General features: G+C 32.3%; 2 protein-coding genes across 7 annotated transcripts in view; one reads left to right on the top strand and one right to left on the bottom strand.

The window, feature by feature from the left end:
• mwh (multiple wing hairs) overlaps positions 1–4,727 on the top strand; it is a 49,250-nt gene extending 44,523 nt beyond the window's left edge. For 2 of the 3 annotated variants that reach the window (XM_089170276.1, XM_089170278.1), the window contains exons 5-6: positions 719–937; positions 1,117–4,727. In XM_089170276.1, the coding sequence (XP_089026402.1) occupies positions 719–937; positions 1,117–3,606 (2,709 nt within the window). In that variant the 3' untranslated portion in view covers positions 3,607–4,727. The remainder of the gene's footprint in view (positions 1–718; positions 938–1,116) is intronic. The other variant, XM_089170277.1, reaches the window with a different exon arrangement.
• On the bottom strand, positions 4,107–21,080 carry LOC107070191 (sodium-independent sulfate anion transporter). Of its 4 annotated transcripts, none has more exons than XM_015328166.2 (10): positions 20,826–21,079; positions 20,445–20,682; positions 8,349–8,572; positions 6,817–7,012; positions 6,524–6,744; positions 5,882–6,446; positions 5,574–5,800; positions 5,316–5,489; positions 5,081–5,243; positions 4,107–4,975 (listed from the first exon to the last, which is right to left on the bottom strand). In XM_015328166.2, exons 3-10 carry the CDS (start codon positions 8,565–8,567, stop codon positions 4,821–4,823), a joined length of 1,920 nt encoding a protein of 639 aa, XP_015183652.1. In that variant the 5' UTR covers positions 8,568–8,572; positions 20,445–20,682; positions 20,826–21,079; the 3' UTR covers positions 4,107–4,820. The 4 variants fall into 4 exon arrangements, with proteins under 4 accessions (XP_015183652.1, XP_015183660.1, XP_089026408.1 ...); XM_015328174.2 differs by having other exon boundaries at positions 20,901–21,079; XM_089170282.1 differs by having other exon boundaries at positions 8,349–9,574; positions 20,445–21,080.
• Positions 21,081–21,232: the final 152 nt, after the last annotated feature.

The following is a 21,232-nucleotide window of genomic DNA, read 5'->3' as shown; positions in this document are numbered from 1 at the left end:
TATTGAAGGAGAACAAGCTTTTTTATTTGATATAAATTTAATCCCATCCAATTAAAATCGTCCTAGATTAAGATCATTTTTGACTTGACCCATTGAGCCGCTCGTAAACACGAATTTTAGGTAACGGAAGGAACCCTTTACTCGATCGAACTCCGTTATTTGAAGAATATATATCTTCTACGGCAAAACCAGTTTTTATCATTTCCACCGTCAAACGTTATTCGGTCGAACGCAACGGTTTCATTTGCAAGCATTTATACAACCGTCGACCGTGTCTTCTCTTCTTTTCTTTTTTTTTATTTTCTTATATACTACACTGCGTATCTTTACTTCAGGAAGTACCTACGTACTCGTTAACCATGGCCAACCGGAGCATTCCAATGCTTATCACAACTTAACTAAATGAAGCAAGTAATCGTTCGCGCGACAGGTTTCTAATCACTTGTTTAAAGGATACAGAGTAGTTGTGATTAGAATATATAAGATCAGCGATAATAAGAATGAAGATGAGTTGAAATATTGTAATAACTACGCTGTAGACTTTGGTATATAGAAAATAAATTACCGAAAGAAAAAAAATATATATAAAAGACTTCTAATGGTTATAAAAAATAATCGTAAAAAATGTAGTAATTGAAACTAACGCTTATTTGATAACTTAAGATGTTTATAAGTAGTTTATCAAGAAAAAAAGGAAAGAAATTAATCGAATTTACAGTTGCTGACGAAGGTATGTCAGACTGCAAGTGGACACGCCGCAGTTTCTGAAGCTGTTTCCACGTTGAGGTTAAAATACGGCGAAGGTGGAAGGTTTAGATTTTTGGCTGGCGCACTTCTAGCTCCCAGAGCTGCGATTGCTCTGAGAGTGGCAGGAGTATCCTTCTTGAATGCCTTTTTAAAATCAGCACCTCGTACACAAACAAGATTATACATTCAGGTAAGAATAATAAAATGTTTGTTCATAGAAACTGAAATACGAACGTACAACGTGTGATAAATCATTAAATATTAATAGATAAAAATTTATAGGAAAAAATAATATTTGTTTATCTTCATTAAACATATATTTTCATTGACTAATAAAATGTATATATTTAAATGAAAATTATTTTGTAGGCGGAGGCCTGCGAAGCTGGACTAGAGCCGCAGGTACTCCAAGAATGGTTGAGAGAATCCGACGGTCGAGAGGAAGATACATTGACTGATCTTTTACGAAAGGAAGTCCAAAAATGGGCACAAAATTGTGTCGATGTGGATGCCCTACAACGAAGGGTTCTACGTGCCGAAGAGACTTGTAGAATTTTAAGCAAGAAGGTTTCTGCTTTACAAAATCAACTTGAGAAATTACAAGTAGAAAAGCTTAACAATTACAATGCTGAGAATCGTGATAATATGTCTAGCGGAACGATTCTAGGAATTAATAAAACGCAAAAGGTATCATCGAATGCGGAAGACGAAGGTATCAGTTCATCGGAAAGATCGAGCAGTCCAGAAGACATAAAGCATCAATCTCAGAACGATCACCAAAAAATCACGGCAATTCAAGACAACGATCAGGAAACAACGATTGATGACGTTATCGAGGAACTTAGGATTATCGTGAAGGATGCCGAGGAAGAGTTCAGCGACAAAAATCAAGAAAGATCTACAGAATTAGATTCAAATGATCCTGCTTTTGTAAAAAATTCTCTCTTCAGACCAAATTCAAAACATTCTTATGACAATTCGGAAGTCTGTTTGTACGAGCAAGTATCAAAACGAGAACAACAAATTGATCGAAAGATATTCAATTCTAATACTGCTTCGAATAATGTCTTACAAAATCGTCAGGAGAAAGGTGAACAAGTGACTTATTTTGGTAACGATCGTGATTACAGCGATAATTCGAGTGTCACTAGAAGACTAAGCTCGGATGGATCACGAAGGATCTCAAAATCTTCATTGGAGGGTAGCGTCAAGATAGTCGTCAAGGGACCGGATGTCGAAGATGCTATAGTTCCGACCATTCTTCATCCGCAACCACCGCGAAGAACACCACCATGTTTATCGGCACTAATGGCGGTGAGACACTGTAATTTTGCCGATCACAATGAACCTTACAACTCTCAAGACGAAGAACTCGAGGAGGAAACCTTAGGCGATGGCAGTGATTCTTTGTTAAGTGCTTCTAGATTGAAGTACAATGAAAAAAATCAATCCTATGAGGAGCACATCAGAGAGACCGCTGTGGTTGAACATTTTCAAAAGAGATCTACGACTGGTATGTTGTCTAACAACATTGCCGATAAGAGTGCCAAATTCAGAAAAAGTTTCGATGATCTTCATCATTTTGGAAATAATAAAAGTAATGTAGAAGGAAAAACCATAAGAAATTATGAGCCTTCTATTTCATCTAAAGCACGATTACAAGCTGAAAGTGGATCGATTAAACAGGTAGATGCGTATAAGCAATATGAAACGTCTTCTAAAGTATTGGATTTCTCAAAGCATCAAACAGATCGTCAATCTTCCGTTCATCGACATGGTTCTAAATATAAGAGTGAGGTAGAAAAGAGGAAGCTTTTACGCCGATCAACCAGTCATGATTATCTAGATTCAAATACGTCGACGCCTCGTTCGAGAAGATCGACAGGAAGTCGAGTGGAATGTCGTATTAGAAAATTTGAAAGCTTAAACTCGTTCGATGAACATCGTAGCCTTCAAAATTACGGAGGACCTAGCAGTACGGATAATTTACACAAGGAACATCGTTCAATCACAGAAGATTTCTCCAAGTCCAAAATGCGAAGATCTGAATCCTTTCATCATGTATCCCATATCGCTAGAAAAGATCAATGCTCTTCGAGAGGCGGAAGCGACAGTGGTTTGATTTATATTACGGATTATAATCTAGATCCACTCGTAACTCGAAGACCACGTTCTATAGAAGCACCCAAGTCACCCAACTTGCTTACAAAATCGTTGGATAGAATCGACGAAGGCTTAGATTCAATGGTTAATATCGTTATAACGGAAGAGAAGAACGAGTGGAACGCAAATAGACATCAACCGAAGTCAAATAATATTCGCAATGATAAACAATCGATAAAAGTTAAATCCAATAAATTGGATAATTCGAAAAATAATTATGCAGATCGTGAAAAGCAAAAAGCTAGAAGAGAGGAATCAATGGTAAGAAACAAGCATTTATTAAATGATGAATTTTATAATTGTCATATAAGCAATAAACAATTAAGGAATGATGAATTGTATGAAGAACAGAAAACTCGCCAATGGAATTATCAAAAGGAATTAGAATTAGCAAGGAGGGATAATGAAATGAATTCTGAAACTACACCCATGGGATTATCAAAAACTGAATCCAAACATAATTCATTTGGGCAAAACAAATCAATCGTCAATAGGTTTTCAAATAAATCAAATAATACTGGTATTTTCGCTGGGCGAACCTATGATACTTTTGGACTTGGCAAAAACCGATTCAACGCAGGAAAGTATTCGGGTGATCAACGGATTAAAGATAATCCATTGGCAAGACGAAATACTACTTCATCCGTAATTGGTAAACGTGGTAAGGTTACTGATGTTGTTTCAGGTCTATATTGAAATCATTAGATCGATGTTTTCATAAAATTTATAAAATTTAAGTAGCGATTGCATCGAATCGCTGAGAAAATATTGTTTAATTGACCAAAAGAGACTAATATATTTTTTCTATATACTACTTATTATTAAAATTTGTAATGAACTTAACAAATCCTTGTGCAATATTTACAAATGTTCGCAGTATCGCTTAGAAATTAATTTATATTTATAAGCATTACAAAATTATGTGCATTCACATAAGATGATTACGGTGGTGATGGAGGGATCTCTTAAATGCATTGTGCAATATTTTGTTCTCATTGCAATCGTGTCTGCGTGCAGTACTGATATAATTACAACAAAGGCTGTATCTTATGCATATTTAAGCAAAAATGTAAATAACAGCTTGCGAGAAAATATAACATTTAAATATCTCATTTCTATAATTAAACAAATTTCGAGGATCATATAGGAGGATTCCGAGAAATTATTAAGTAGAATGACCAATAATTTCGATAACATGCTATTGTAACTTTGCTTTTAATTTATTAAATTTGCATTATTTAATGTAAAGAGGTTAAATCTCATAATTATCTGATATTAATGAAAGAATAACATTATAACTATACGTCATACCGTAAATAAGAAACAAATATTTAGATGATTGAATAACTGTAATATCAAACATTCTCACGATCTGTATATTCTATAATACTTTCTATACATGTAAGTTGACTTATTTAATATACATTTATTTGAACGTCATAGTGTTTTATTAAGTTTCGTATAAATCACAAGTAAGAAGGAAAGGGGTTGAAATTACTTTATTAATAACATATATTTCGATGCGTTACAATTGATCAGTCAAATAATAGGTAAGTAAAAGAGAGATATTAAGTAAATCATCTTGCATTTAATTATTCTAAATAATAAAATAATAATTAAATGAATAAAGATAAAAAAAAGATATTTTATTAAAACTCCATTCCCCATGTTGATGATAAATGAAATAATATATTATATATGCAAGTGATAAGAGGAACAATTACACTTATCATATTATATAAAATATTTAATATTTATAAAAAAAAAGTATAAGCAAATAAATTCGTTCGTATACTCAAATATAAATCAAAAAAATATTTTTAAAAATTTCACGAGATTCTACAAAAAACGAGTATACTACAAAAAAAAAAAGAATAATTGAAATATATTTGGGTAGAAATAATTACATTTCAACTAGCCGTAGCATGTAACAATGTGGTTGTAACTTCGCTTAGTTCATGAGCGGATGATCGATTATTTCTATGAACAACTCCTAAATTAGTTAACAATAATGACTCGTTACTTTTACCTTTAGATAATTCTAATAATTGTCGGGATGATTTATCTAAAAGTATAAAATCCATTCATTACAGCTGATAATTTATAATAAAGTACAATATATCAAATTTGTAATTATTAAAAAATATCAGTTCGTAAATCATTAAATTACCTTGACTTGTTGATAATAAGTACGAAAGTTCTTCTTGAGTAGAAACATACTGAAATTCTTCACCGCAAGCACCTTTTAATACGGCAACAACATCGGATCGTGGATTAAAGAAATACAGGCTTTGCTTGCGATTATTAAATTCGCCGATTAGCGTTGCTATGCCCTAAAATATCGGAAAAAAATGAGATACTGTGATCTTTATATAATATTTTTCATTTCCTTAGCAATATTTTACCTTGGCAGCTGTAAAATCTGCACCTAGGACATATCTGCAATCAACGACCACTGGCAATTGACTAGAACCTTCTTTTACTCCTGCATCACCAACAGATTGTTTAATAAAATCTACAGCAGGAAAATATAAACTATTTCCTGGAGTAATTAAAAGATATTCCGCACCAGAGTCGGTCTAAAAAATAAAACATACAAACCTATTGATATACCTAACATTCATTGTTTACTGCAATAACAATTCATAATTAACTTTACTCACGTTACACTTATCCACATGTACACTTGGTCGTGCAGACGGATATAATAAAAATATCAAATTAGTCCCGACACCCAATAAAATTCCATATTCAACTCCAATGATGAGGCAAAAAAGGAAAGTTACAAACATCGGTATGAGATCTTTCTTGCTAGATTTCCACATGAGTTTCACGACCTCGTACTCGATCATGTATATAACGGCACAAATAATTACTGCAGCTAATGATGCTAAAAAAAAGTTAAAATGTAAGTATTGTAGTTGTAGTTGATTGACATAAATAACGATTATAAAAACGTATATTATTAAACCTTTTGGAATAAAGTAGAAATATGGAGTGAGAAGACTGAGAGCCAGTAAAATCAGTACACCAGTGTAGAGACCACCCATTGGTGTTTTTACACCGCTAGCATGATTCACCGCGGATCTACTAAAGGATCCTGTAACGGGCATTGCACTGGCGCAGGATCCAAGAAGATTGCAAATCCCCAAGGTAAGGAGTTCCTGCGTAGCATCAATTTTTCCCCCATTGGCGAATGCTTTCGCAATAGCTACATTGCCGAGTACTCCGATAATTGGAACTAATAATATAGACGTTCCTAATTCTGAACACATTTCCATAAAGCCAATGGTACGATTGTTAACATGAGTTGAAAATGGTGGTGAACCAAATGATGGAAGACCGGATCGTACTTTGCCAGTTAAAATAAAAGGATTATTAGACTCGGACGTGTTCAAATTGTAAGCAATTATTGAACAGATAATGACGATAATAGCGTTTCGTGCTGTTGAAAGCATCCATATTGTTTTAGTCAGTATTCGTTGACAGGTTGATGCTTTTTTTTGATCGGAACATAATTTAATGTCCTTCATTTTCTATAAATAAAATGTAAGCAAATAAATAAACATTCAATAAGAAATAACGAACAAATGTTCTAAAAGATAAGAGTTACCCTAAACGATAACAGAATGATAATACAAGTGAAACTCATCACAGTGTCCCAAGGACTTATCTGGTAAATATTTTGAAAGACTTTTATCAAAGTATCTAAGAATCCTACGGATGTAATCCTTAATCCCAAAAGACCTTTTAATTGAGAAGCTACTATGATAACAGATGTTGCCGATGTAAATCCTACTGTCACTGGTACAGATATAAAATCGATTAAGACACCTAGAAAAATGAAATGAGGATGGTATAAAACAAATATCTAATAAATATTATTCTCTCGTAACAAATTATCACCTAAATGCAAGCAGGCCATTAGTAGTTGTAAACATCCGGTTAAAAATGCAAGAAGAACAGCAAAATCTGGACTTCTTCCTTGAACATATTCGTGGGTCATTATAGCCATAAGTGCTGTTGGACCGATGGTAATATCTTTACAAGAACCAAATATAACGTAAACCATAGCACCGATAAAAGCGGAATAGAGCCCATACTGTAAAAAACAAAATGCAATTGCATACTCAACTGTAAAGACATATATAAACATTGATTTCAAAATTCACGCAATTATATTCAAGTGGGGTATGTGTACATTCATCTCACGGATCAGCAATTACAGCAACACAAATCGTTAATGGCCTTTTTATCTGTTAATAAAATAAAAATATTCAATAATAATTTACTTGAATTTTACTTGAAATCGAGATAAGAGAATTAACCAGTTTTACGAATAAAAAGCAATCACGATTTACCAAATATAATGATACACGTAATAACATATACATATATTTCTTAATGGTAATAAATATATATAAATTATGTGTCACGTTGTTTGTTCGCAATGGACTCCTAAACTACTGAACCGATTTTAATAAAATTTTGCACACTGTGTGCAGTTTCATCCAACTTGAAAGATAGAATAGTTTATATCTTAATTTATAATCGCAATATTATTTTATTGCGAATTATTTGTTGTTTATTAACAAAGTGTTATGATTATCTCTGTTAGTTCGATAAGATTTTTACAGATTGCGGTACAAGGTAATTCGTTGACTTAAAGACGTGTGTATCGGACTGATTGTGAGCCACAGCAACGCGTGGCAGGGCACCCTAATAGTAATATATTCTTAATCCAGACTTTGTTATATAAATTATATGAAACATATATTATGTTGTTACAAGTATTACAGAATATGGAATGTGTACTATGAATTTAAAAAATATTTAATAAACCCGATTAGAAAATATTTATAATATCAACATAATATCTCGTAAATAAACGCTTTGAATTTTTCATACCAGATATATATATATACGTTATATATAAACTTTCACCGCATATATCATAGTATGGTTCCGTGCTTTAAAACGATCGAATCTGTCATTGTTAACGGAGTTGACGATATATGAGAAATAGTTTATATTATGTGATATGGTATTGTTTCTAGATCATATCATTTTGCATCAAATAGATGAAGCATATATGTAAAGTTTACTCAATAACTGGATAACATTATAAATCTGTTCCCTATTTTTAAGTAGACAAAAATGATAAAGGAAAATTTTAGATTATTTAAAAAACTTTATTATAAAGTGAATTTTTGCATGAGTGGATTGAGTACATTTACAATTTGTTTCTATCTGCAAAAGGAACAAATTTATAATTTGACCCACTTATGAGATGCATTCTATATAGGCATATCAACTTGTCATTGTGAAAATGCATAAAAATTCGAGTTAACTCATAGTCAAATGGAAAAATTTCATTCGCGTGAGTTAGAAAGGCGTAATGAGAAAATACAAAGGATGAGATAGCCATTCTTTCGTACCTGGGGTTCCAAGCCGGCTAAAGTCGCATAAGCTAATCCTTGCGGCATTACAGTGAGTCCAACAGTGACACCGGCGATCGCATCGTTGAAAAATTTTTCCGAATTGTATTTAGGTAACCATTCCAAGATCGGTATCCGTCTTTTCACAAATTTTCGGAAATATCTCCCGCATGATCTCGTTTTAAACTTTCTTTGAACTTCCACTGTATTTTCCGCCATACTACCTTCGAAATAAAATCGTTCATTGTATTAAATAATTTATCTACAACATTCCACGAAATATTCAAACTTTAAAATAAATTAGAACAAATGTGTATGAATCGTTAATAACAATGAGAAAAATTAAGAAAAATGTTTATTTCTACAAGCTTTTTAGCAAATTTTTTTATAAGAAACATGAATATATTTTGGAAATATGTAGAAAGTGTGCACAAGCGAAACATTTTATCTCATGGAATAACTGAAACTCTTTACTTGGGAATTTGTATTCATCGTTATTCATCGGCTACATAATTTTGCAATTGAAACAAACCTTGAAATATATGCATATTTTACTGATTATATATGTAGGATTATTGGGTTCTTATAAATGAAAAATAACACAAAATATAATTTTAAACTAAAAAACTTCTATATTTAAGTACACAAGGAATGGCACGTCTTTATCGGAGGACTGTTTCAAATGGACTAAAAAAAAGGAACAAAGGTGCACATCTATTAAGCTTATGACTCGCTCTCGATATCGGCGACATATATGACATCAGCTGATCTCCACAGCATGCAAGTTCATACGTGTTACAATAAACTATGGTTTTCTAGAAATCTAAAAAGAGAAGCAAAGAGATTGATTTTCGTTCTTAAATCTGAGTTACACATTCCAACACGCCCCCTCGAAAATTAATCCTCTTTAAAGTAACAAAACTTTTGAATGAAAACATACATGATTCAAGCTTGGTAACAAACTACTATTACTATTTCACAGACGGCTATTCCTTGTACTGTTGGGAAAATACATATGGTCCAGCATTCACTGCAAGGATAAGGAAAACCCAACCAAAACCTTATCAGACCATTCCAAAATCATAAAAATACATAATAATTATTGTTATTATTTATTGCATAAATTGTTTCTCCAGGTTGTTATTATTCAAGACCCAGCCTTGTTCTAAGTTCCAGAAATTTTGCAGCAGGCAGAGGTTTTGTCAATATATCTGCCAATTGAATACCTGTTGGAACATGATTAAGTTTAATTACATTATTTTCAACCTGTTTTCTCGAAAAATGATATTTTATATAAATATGCTTCGATCTTTTGTGGCTTGTTGGATTGCTGGCAATACTTATGCAACCGGTATTATCCTCATATATAGCAATAGGTTTATCAATATTTATATTAATACTATTTGCTAATGATTTTAATCAAAGAGCCTCTTTCACAGCTTCATAAAGAGCCATTCAGCATGAGTTGAGGCACTTGCGACCGATGCTTGTCTTTTTGTATTCCAACATATCGTGCATCGTTTAAATAATTTAAATAAGAAACCAGTAGTACTTTTTCTGTCAGTTCCGTGATCTCCGTCCCAATCCGAATCAACATAGCCACATAAGATTATATCATAAGCACCTCGCTTATAAGTTAATTTTAAATCCATTGAGCCTTTAAATACCGAAGGACTCTTTTCAAACATTACCAAAGTTCTTTGTTATTTTTATTGGAGTATCTACTCAAAATATTTATTGTTGTACTTAAATCAGGTTTTGTACATACCATTATATACATTAAACAACTAATAACATTTCTACAAGGGGCATCATAATTTTCAGCTGAATCTAATAATTCATAGTTTAAGGGTTCATTCTGGTTTATCATTTTGAAAAAATCAATTTTTTTTTTTGCATTTTTCGAAAGTAAACATATGTAGAATTATCATACAAAAATTTTAGAACGATCCGAGCAGTCTAAGTATATTATTTTGCGACCCAAACACATAGAGATATTACAGATAGAGGAGACAAACCATCTGCGGTTGTGTAAGTGGAAATGTCTCTGCATGAATATAGCAGCAAAAAACAAAAGGTTGATGTTGACCTGACAAAAACAGAATTACTTGAAAGATGTTTAGGTGGCCACACTCAAAATAATAATGAGTGCTTCAACAAATGCGTTTGGGCTATGGTGCCTAAACACCTATTTAATGGTACAAAAATTATTGAAATATTCAACAATTCAATTGGCAGCTTGTATATTCAACGAAGGTTTTGATCCAATACTGAAAATAATACACGTTTTGGGGATAAAACTTGGCCCTATCGCAGTCAATTACGCTAGTAACCGCGACAACACGCGTGTGCGCTCAGTCAATCGTTTGAGCGGAGAAGCTTTAAAAGAGGCCAGGCCACAATGAAAAAAGGCTAGAGTGGAAGATAATGAGTATTTTGAAGAATCAGAAGGTATACTGTATGGTGCAGGCATCGCAGAATAAGGTAAAGTCAGACTTTTTTAAAATTAAAAAAAAAAATACTTTAAACGCGTTTTTCTCGAAACAACGTTTTTTCGGTTGGCGGGCATGATATCTCCGAAACTACTCAACCGATCCTTCTGAAATTTTAACCACATACTCTACACATGAATGGCTATCTTGCATGCAATAACCAAGTCAAAATATTAATTTTTACTATATTTTTTGTTACAAAAAACTGCGAAAAAAATGAACGATTTTTTTCTTTTTCGAAAAATGACCGTCATTTTGTTTTGTTTTCATAAAAATTGATAGTTTTAGCATACCCGATAGCCATTGTCATACTGAATTTAAAGCCGTTTAATTTTTTTGTTTTAGATCAACCGTTCTGAAATTTCAATGCCCGCCAACAGCATACCTACTTTTGAAGGGTTCACGTTTGTCAGCCATTTTGAATGTCAAAATATGTTAAAAACAATAAAAAAAAAATTTTCTCGTACTTCTAGAGTGTATTTATCATACCCAAAAACTTTCATATGTATATGCATCCTTCTAAGCCTAAAAAAAAATCGTGAAAATAGCCTTTTTTTTTAGCGTATAAACCGGAATGAACTATTAATTTACTCGGAAGAGGAGTATTAACTGGATTGCAATTATATATTATATTGAACTTAGTCAACACTGTTTTAATGTATGCACTTTGATCTAAACTTATTTGATTTTTATTTCTTTCAATTTTTATTCAAGAAAAAGTTTTATATCTTTCAAATCTGTCATATAGAATTTATGCTTCAAATAATTTTTAAATTTATCCATTGTGTCATTATTAGCTGTAGCTATTACTAAATCATCAACATACAGTACAACATAAATATTTTTCGATACATCATCTCTGTCTAATATGTAAATACATCGATCAACTAATAAATTTCGAAATCCTTTTTTTCTAAAGCTTTTTCAAACGTTTCAAACCAACACCTCGCGGCTTGTTTTAATCCATAAAGAGCTTTGTTTAATTTACAAACTTAATTAGAATTGCATTTTACACCTTCAGGAACTTTCATCTTTCAATGTACCGTTCAAAAATTCAGTTTTTACATCCATATGATGAATTAATAGATTATGATGATTAGCAAATGCAATTATAAATCTGAAACTTGAAATCCTTGCCACAGGAGCAAAAGTTTCATTGTAATCAATTAAATATTGTTGACTAAAACCGCGAGCAACTAGGCGAGCTTTATATTTAGCAGGATTTCCAAATTCATCGTTCTTTATTGCAAATACCCATTTGCAATCAACAATATTTTTATTTTCAGGCTTTGTAACTAAATCTCATGTTTTATTCACCATAAGAGAAGTTATTTCATCATCCATAGCCTGTTCCCATTTTTCTCTATCGTGCCTATGTTTTATTTTACTAACTGAATTAGGAATTTGGCATACGATAGATGTGGCACACAATAAATAATCATTCCTTATATTAATTTCCTCATATGAAACATGAGGCTTGCGTTTTATCCTATCACTCCTTCTGGGTTCGGGCTCAATTTGTTTTTCACTCTTATTATTGTGATTCTGATTATTGTGTACATCTGTTTCAATCACAGATTTATCATTACTTAAAGGCATTTTATCTAGTTCAATTGCTTTACTAGATTTTTCTTCCTGAGTTGACTCAGACATTTCTGAATCAGAATCATCAGAATTATCTGTTAGTGTTATATCTGATTTATTATTATCAGATTTATGAGACTTTACGGTTTTTATAATATTACCAAATATACCAGATTTATCCGTTCCTGAATTTTCAGTATTTATTCCGTTTAGTCTCATTTCCGGCCTTGATAGCAGATAATTTGATTCGTCAACAATGACATCTCTCGCCACTATAAACTTTTCATTTTCCACGTCCCACACTTTATAACTGTTTGGCTCATAACCAACCAATATTCCTTTGAATGATTTATTATCAAACTTTCTTTTTCAAACTTTGTTATGTATATACACCGTGCTACCAAAAACTTTCAAATATCTTAATTGAGGCTTTTTGCCATGCCAAAGTTCGTATAGTGTTTTCTTTTGCTTCAAAGCTTATGTTGGGATTATATTAATTAAATAAGTAGCAGTTAAAACTGTTTCACCCCAAAATGCTTTGTTTAACTGAGCACCGCTTATCATTGCGCGGGCTTTTTCAGTGACCATTATAACCATGCGTTCAAATACACCATTTAATTGAGGGGTTCGTGGTACAATTAAATGAAAAGTTATGCCTTTTTGTACACAAAAATCTTTCATTTCACTTGATAAATATTCTCTTCCATTGTCAAAATAAAAATTCACTATTTTGAAATTAAAATGAGCCTCGCTTTTTAAAATAAAATCTTTAAAAACCGAAAACACATTTGATTTATAACTAATCAGGTATGTGACACAATAATGAGTGAACCCGTCAATAAATAAAACAAAATAATTTTTATTGTTTATTGTAGGAGGGGTGATTGGGCCGCATACATCAAAATGAACAACAAACAATATTCTTTTTACATTACTTTTATCTTTAGCCTTATTAAAACGTAAACGCGCTTGTTTGCCATATACACAAGCTTCACACAAGTTGTCATTAGACGTTACGTTATTTATTTCACTTATATCATAAACCATTTGTCTATTCTTCAATTCTAAGAATTTACTCTTGCCAATATGACCTAAGCGTTGATGCCATAATTCATAATTATTTTGTATGGCACTATAAACTTTTAAACTAGAGCTTACCTTACTTAAATCAACTCTTAAGTCAATGGCAATTAAATTATTCAATAGTTTCCCTTTCATTATAGCTTTACCATTTTTTATTACCTTTATAATTAAAAAGAATACTCATCCCGGCTTGTTGCATCTTCCTCTTGATAATTTTCTATCATGAATGCAAAACCCGATATGTTTGAGTATGATGTTTAAGATTCAATTTCTTGTGCCATTTGAGCAGACTTCTTTCTCTTCTCTTCCTCCAAAAATTTTGCTCTCTTCTTACGGAAAATATAGTCTTTGATGACATGATTATTTCTACCACAAAAATGACAGTTTATGCCAGATTGTCTGGAATTATTAATGCGTTTGAAGCCTTTTTTGGGCAGTCCTCCTCTCTTGAATTGTTTTGGCTTTTGAGAATTTCCATACATAGTCACTTTATTATTATTATTATTACTATTTGATTATTCTTGACTGACTACTTGCAAAACTTTTGCACTTGTATCACTGCTCTCATTTTTCAATTTTATTTCATGGTCTAAAAGCCTTGTTTTTGCAAAAGCTAATGTTATATTTTTTTCAGATAAAGTTTCGATCGCTGTTCTTATGCCATTATATGTAGTTGGCAAGGTTAATAGTAAATAAGCTATTTTGTCAGTTATAATTTTTTCAGATAAAGTTTTGATCGCTGTTATTATGCCATTATTTGTAGTTGGCAAAGTTAATAATAAATGAGCTATTTTGTCAGTCTCTTCTAATTTAACACCAGCAACAAGTAGGTCGGAAACTAATTCATCGAAAATCGTAAAATGCTTTGTTAAAGGTGTATCACCTTGTAATTTTAATTCAAGTAATCTCTTGCGTAATGAGAGTTTGTTTCTTTTCAATTATGAGTTTTCCATTTTTTCTTTCTTTTTTTTGTTTGTTAAAATTTATCGCCGTGCGTTGGGTTCTCGATCACGCGGTACGCCTCTTAGGTTATAAATCGAGGAAGGGGATGTATGCTTATCGCTAGCTGCAGACCGAAGGAGGGGATACAACGTCTTTTATGACGTCACGATTTCTTCGTCTTCTATTTAGTCGAATGTTTAAACAAGGGGTGACTCGAAGCGGTGGAGCCGCCGAACATATGATCGTTTTTTGTTCTAGGACAAAGCGATTACAAAGAGGCGAGAGACAAAAAGAATAACTATTTTTACGAATATGTACGTTACTCTCGTTGACTTTAAAAATTGAGTTGTATAAGTCTGTCCAAAGCCTGGTATGAGACTTCCTTCGATTTCAAACCCTTTGAGATAAATAGCTGGAGATTCTCGACTTCGTTGTTTTCTAATCCGTTGTACAAAGCACAATTTATTCACACACAAAAAATAAATTTTACACGCAGCACGCAGGTGGATTTTGTATGTAAACTGGGCCCATAACCTGTAGGATTATTGGGTTCTTATAAATGAAAAATAACACAAAATATAATTTTAAACCAGAAAACTTTATTCACACGTTCAACCCGACGTGAACCACCGGTGGTTCACAGGCATTGCTTTCATCTGGCGGCGTGAACCACCAGTGGTCCACACGTAGTTTGCTCCGTTTGGCGGCGTGAATCACCGGTGGTCCACACGTAGCCACTGACAACAGAAAAAATAGTCAAACAAACAAGCGCTGCCAGACGAGTAAACAATTTATAATCTCGAGCTCGCCAACCATACGGACTTCAAAAAAATGCGCCGGGTTGAACGTGTTAAATGCACAAGGAATGGTACATCATTACCGAAGGGCTATTTCGAATAGATTACAAAAAATGAACAAAGGTGCACACCTATTAAGCTTATGACTCGCTCTCGATCTCCACAGCATGCAAATTCATACGTGTACCATAAACTATGGTTTTCTAGAAATCTAAGAAGAAAACCAAAGAGATTGATTTTCATTCTTAAATCTGAGTTACATATTCCAACAATATAAAAAGAATTGGAATGTATACCTACATAACATAAAAACTTTCTAAAAACTTTCTAAAACATTTCTTGAAAAGCTTCATTAAAGATGATAACTGATAAGTAGCTAGCAATTTCAACAATCTTGGGGCCAGAATGAAGATGCAAAGATTCGTTATTGTTTTGTGTCTCTGCTCCTAAACAACGAATTAATAATTCGGCTTTCGATAAATCTTCGAAAACCGGTTTGATAGCTACTTGTACTTCTGGTATTAGAAGTGGTTTATCATGATGAAATTGGTCGAGCTCATTCTTAGCATCTGCCTTACGCCATTTACACCAACTGTCTTCGCCTTCTGGACAAAATTGATGTTGAGGGTTTTCATCTGAAGAACATTTGTGATAATACGTTGCCCAAACTTCTTTTTTCATATCTTCAAGCGAATCTGGATGACGTCGAATAGCTAATCCGTAGAATTTCGTTGTTTCTTGAATAACTTTATTTATTATTAAATTTCTGTTTAAGCCTGTAGAAACTTGTCTAAACTTGTATAAATGTATATATGTATAAAAGAAGGGCCAGGTATAAAGTCGACGGTACACAATAGGCCCGGACCCCAACTCAGCGCTCCGAACAGCTCTTTCTTCTACCTGCTGTATCTTTAAAACGACTTCGAATTTTCAAAAATCACTTTACTACCGTATTCTAGACATGTTAGGAAAGCAATTTATGAAAAAAAAAAATCGATTTTTTGAGCCCATCACATGGGATGACCCCCTTAAACCTTTCAAAAAGGTTTCTAAAAAATCTTTCTAAAAGGTGAAAATGTCTGCGTTAAGGGTTCATTCTGGTTTATCATTTTGAAAAAATCAATTTTTTTTTTTGCATTTTTCGAAAGTAAACATATGTAGAATTATCATACAAAAATTTTAGAACGATCCGAGCAGTCTAAGTATATTATTTTGCGACCCAAACACATAGAGATATTACAGATAGAGGAGACAAACCATCTGCGGTTGTGTAAGTGGAAATGTCTCTGCATGAATATAGCAGCAAAAAACAAAAGGTTGATGTTGACCTGACAAAAACAGAATTACTTGAAAGATGTTTAGGTGGCCACACTCAAAATAATAATGAGTGCTTCAACAAATGCGTTTGGGCTATGGTGCCTAAACACCTATTTAATGGTACAAAAATTATTGAAATATTCAACAATTCAATTGGCAGCTTGTATATTCAACGAAGGTTTTGATCCAATACTGAAAATAATACACGTTTTGGGGATAAAACTTGGCCCTATCGCAGTCAATTACGCTAGTAACCGCGACAACACGCGTGTGCGCTCAGTCAATCGTTTGAGCGGAGAAGCTTTAAAAGAGGCCAGGCCACAATGAAAAAAGGCTAGAGTGGAAGATAATGAGTATTTTGAAGAATCAGAAGGTATACTGTATGGTGCAGGCATCGCAGAATAAGGTAAAGTCAGACTTTTTTAAAATTAAAAAAAAAAATACTTTAAACGCGTTTTTCTCGAAACAACGTTTTTTCGGTTGGCGGGCATGATATCTCCGAAACTACTCAACCGATCCTTCTGAAATTTTAACCACATACTCTACACATGAATGGCTATCTTGCATGCAATAACCAAGTCAAAATATTAATTTTTACTATATTTTTTGTTACAAAAAACTGCGAAAAAAATGAACGATTTTTTTCTTTTTCGAAAAATGACCGTCATTTTGTTTTGTTTTCATAAAAATTGATAGTTTTAGCATACCCGATAGCCATTGTCATACTGAATTTAAAGCCGTTTAATTTTTTTGTTTTAGATCAGCCGTTCTGAAATTTCAATGCCCGCCAACAGCATACCTACTTTTGAAGGGTTCACGTTTGTCAGCCATTTTGAATGTCAAAATATGTTAAAAACAATAAAAAAAAAATTTTCTCGTACTTCTAGAGTGTATTTATCATACCCAAAAACTTTCATATGTATATGCATCCTTCTAAGCCTAAAAAAAAATCGTGAAAATAGCCTTTTTTTTTAGCGTATAAACCAGAATGAACCCTTAAGAGACTTGCAAAAGATTACTCTATCAGTAAAATATTTTAGAAATGTTTTTAAAATATTTTTGTAAAATCTTTTATGAATCTTTTTCAAAATATTTTAGAATGATGCCTGCAAGGTTACTGAAAGATTTTTTGGAAATATTTTACGAAACCTTTGCTGAAAGATTTCAAAACTTATCGTGTTATGTGGGTATGTTAATAAAAATATGTGATAGGAAATCGCTTGCACCTGTATTTATTGTTAGTAGCGTATGCACACATTAATAAGAGTAAGTATGTTAATTTACCATACAACCGAAAAGATATATTCAGTCGTAATATGTTTGGTTTTTGTTTTAAAGTCCATCCCGATGACGACATAACAACCTTATTTCTGCTTTCATTTTTTCTAAATTAATCAATCTCGACTGCCTTTCTCGAATGCTTTACGGATAAGATACGATAAGAAATTTACTTATATGGTGCAGGCAAAGAAACAAATTTAATAACTCGATAATTCGAATATCTAATTTTATTTTTGTTTTCTCTTTCTCTCTCTCTTTTTCTCCCTATTTTTTTCTGTTTACTTACGATTTTCTCTTTTAATGGTAAAGTTAATAAAAACAGATTTTAATAAATTTCAAACAAGGATGATACGCACTAATAAACTAAGAAATTTGACAAATGAAACAACGACGTTCGAGTTTATCGAAAAGCAAAGTTCGTAAGGTCGACTTGTAAAAAACGAAAACATTCGAAGAACATGTATGCACGTTGACGGAAGAAGAAAATTCGATGACGAAATTTTTATTTATTATTTTGACATATATTGTAATATTAATGATTATAAAACTCGCGAAATTAAAATTGACATTACAATTTGAGTACGCAATGAGACTTCGTAGAACTTATTATCAAATGCTTGATAAAATATCAACAACCTATCATTTTGATAATCTTTTGCACTAACTTTCTGTATGTAATCCCCTGTTAAAGTCGAAAATGAACAGAATTTCATCAATAAGATATTTTTATCAATAAATCTTAGTATTACTTTGTTATTAAATGTCGAACGATATGCATACATTGTAAATGATTTTAATTTAAAGAATTTCGCATGTGTACATAAAAATCACGTTTTAGGAATTAAATCTCTTAAGTCACTTACGTGACTTTTTTCTTAATAATTGATCACTTATAAAATAATATATATAAGTATCAATCATTATTTAGGAACCCCATCGTTATTTTTATTCGACGACGTCTCTCATTAGAGTTTCACTCGAGCATGGAAACACTCGTTAAAGCAAGCTCATTTTACGAATAAAAATTTGCGTAATGATTCTCAAAATAATAATACCGTTTTTTAAAAGATAAGCATGCAATTGTATTTAATATATAATTATTGTTCGGTAAAGAAAAAGAAAACGAAACAACGCTTCTAATATATCGAATGACCCCTTTTTTTTATCCTCCAAAAATAAACTTACGAGTTTTAAGCAGTGATCTAGTAGTAGTCGATGCGTCGATAATTACGAGGCTACGCTATCTTCTGTGCAGCTGTATACCAGAGGGAGAAATCTATTTATTCGTGCACCTGCCCTTTCACAAGAATTCATTCAAGAGATTCTACGTAACTCTACATATTTGATGGCAATTTAATTTTCAAAAAAACAAATGTGACTTTTAACTTTTTCGTTATTCGATTTCAAAAAAACCGGTTAATATTATTCAAGAATATCTTCATAAAAACACGAATATTTCGTAAAACAAAATCCTTAAACTCGAAAGAAATGTGATTCATAAGAACAGTATAATTGATGTGTTGATTGAATTTGCATCTCTGAAGTAACTTGAAATTCTTCGACTACCTTCAATATTTCTCTCTCTCTATCTCTCTCGCTATCTCTTTGCACACTAACGGTAAAAGCTTGTTGGAAAAAAAAACGCTCGTATCGGGAACGCTATACCGCGTGTCACTCACTGAAAGTTATCCGGGACTAGTTGATCGTTTATATAGTAACGCGAAGGAGAGAAGCGAAACTCGCGTATGGACGAAGGAAAAGTTGGCTATCAACCTTCTTCGCTTTTTAAGCCTTACGTTAATACGCTATGAATGAACGTGAGAGGGTACGCCTCCTGGGAGTACGGTTACGTGCAAAAGTATTGGGACAAGTAAATCCGTATAAATAGTCAGCTCGTGTTAGTCACAATTGAACGTAACGTGCTTCTTACTGTGTATGTTAAACTAGTATGTGTATTACTATGTATATATATAAGCTTAGGAACATAGCAACATACTACGTAATGTCAGTGCACTTCGAAGGTGATCGTATTGTGGTTTTTGTTACTTATTTAAAACCTCTTTTTATTATGTCTTGCATTAACTCGTACTCGTATCGTACAAGGACAAAAATTATTTATGGTAATTGTAAACTAACACAAGACATTGTTAAAATAAAAAATTGAATATCTTATCAAAATAATAATAGATAACTTAGCAAATAATACAATAAATAACTAAGCTTATATTTTATATATTTCCCTCGAGTAAAATTTTGATTCTTAAGTGAACTATTCTTTAAAATAATTGAGACCAATTTTCTATTCTGAATAATTAACTAGATTTTTCTTATGAGATAAATCAAATTAGCATAGTTTTCGCGCCATTTGATTCGATACCCATTCATTCGAGAGTATACAATAGTGACTTATTCTTATTGGACAAGGTAATAAGACGCACGCAACGTAGAGAAAATCGTAATCGTTTAAGGCGAACACAAAAACGAACGATTTAACTACATGATTTACTAAGTAAAGAGAAATAATAGCCTTGAATAGTTTTTCTCTAATTTAATTACACAATTAGTTGGTAACAAATTTCATAATTCTAGGTCATAAATACCTTTACTTCAATTTCCTTTCGCACTGGAATCACCGAATCGAATGCAAATGAATTTTTCTTGCTCTACCAATCAGCAAAGAGATTGTCTTTACAAATACCGCGTGATATATCACGTTGACAGCTGATAGTGTCCATCGCTTTCATTGAAGGGCCACGACTACTTGACCCTTTCTGTTACACAATCGAAAATAAACCGCATCGAAATGACGGCGTATGTATCTACTACCAACGCAAATATCTAGAAATAATATTAAACATGTGGTTGACTGCTAACTATTCATACAAAACATCTTACTAAAGAACAATAAAAAATAAATCACTCATTTTTGTTTACAGTATTAATAAAATCGATATCAATAATTATAATGGAGTATTTCACACATTTATTGAAAATATTTCACTTTACAACAAACGTACACAGACACGTCACATTTTAGGTTACACGATTAAACACACCTAATATTTTATAACCTAGAAACACGATAATTATTTTTATTGAAATAAAACTTGATATTTCGATAATTCGACACTTTTCTTTAATTGTTGATATTCTAATCCATATATATTGCATTAAAGTAAATGCCAATTAGAACGAAATAAATGTCAAAATCCGGAACTTCGTTATTGAAGGTTATAAACTTGACGTCATTGGTTTCGATACCTTGCACATTTATTTGTACGATTTCATTGCGCAAAGATGGCATTGCAATCCAGACTTATCGACAGATGATAATCTTTCAATGATTTTATCGCTATTGTCCTTTCTAAATTATTGCAATAAATTTAGG

Source organism: Polistes dominula, unplaced genomic scaffold (genome assembly GCF_049000335.1).
Source record: "Polistes dominula isolate Pdom_NZ unplaced genomic scaffold, Pdom_raw_medaka contig_15, whole genome shotgun sequence".
Taxonomy (NCBI): Eukaryota; Metazoa; Arthropoda; class Insecta; order Hymenoptera; family Vespidae; genus Polistes; species Polistes dominula.
The sequence above is the reverse complement of the archived record's forward strand: the minus strand, read 5'-3'. Positions and strand labels throughout refer to the sequence as shown.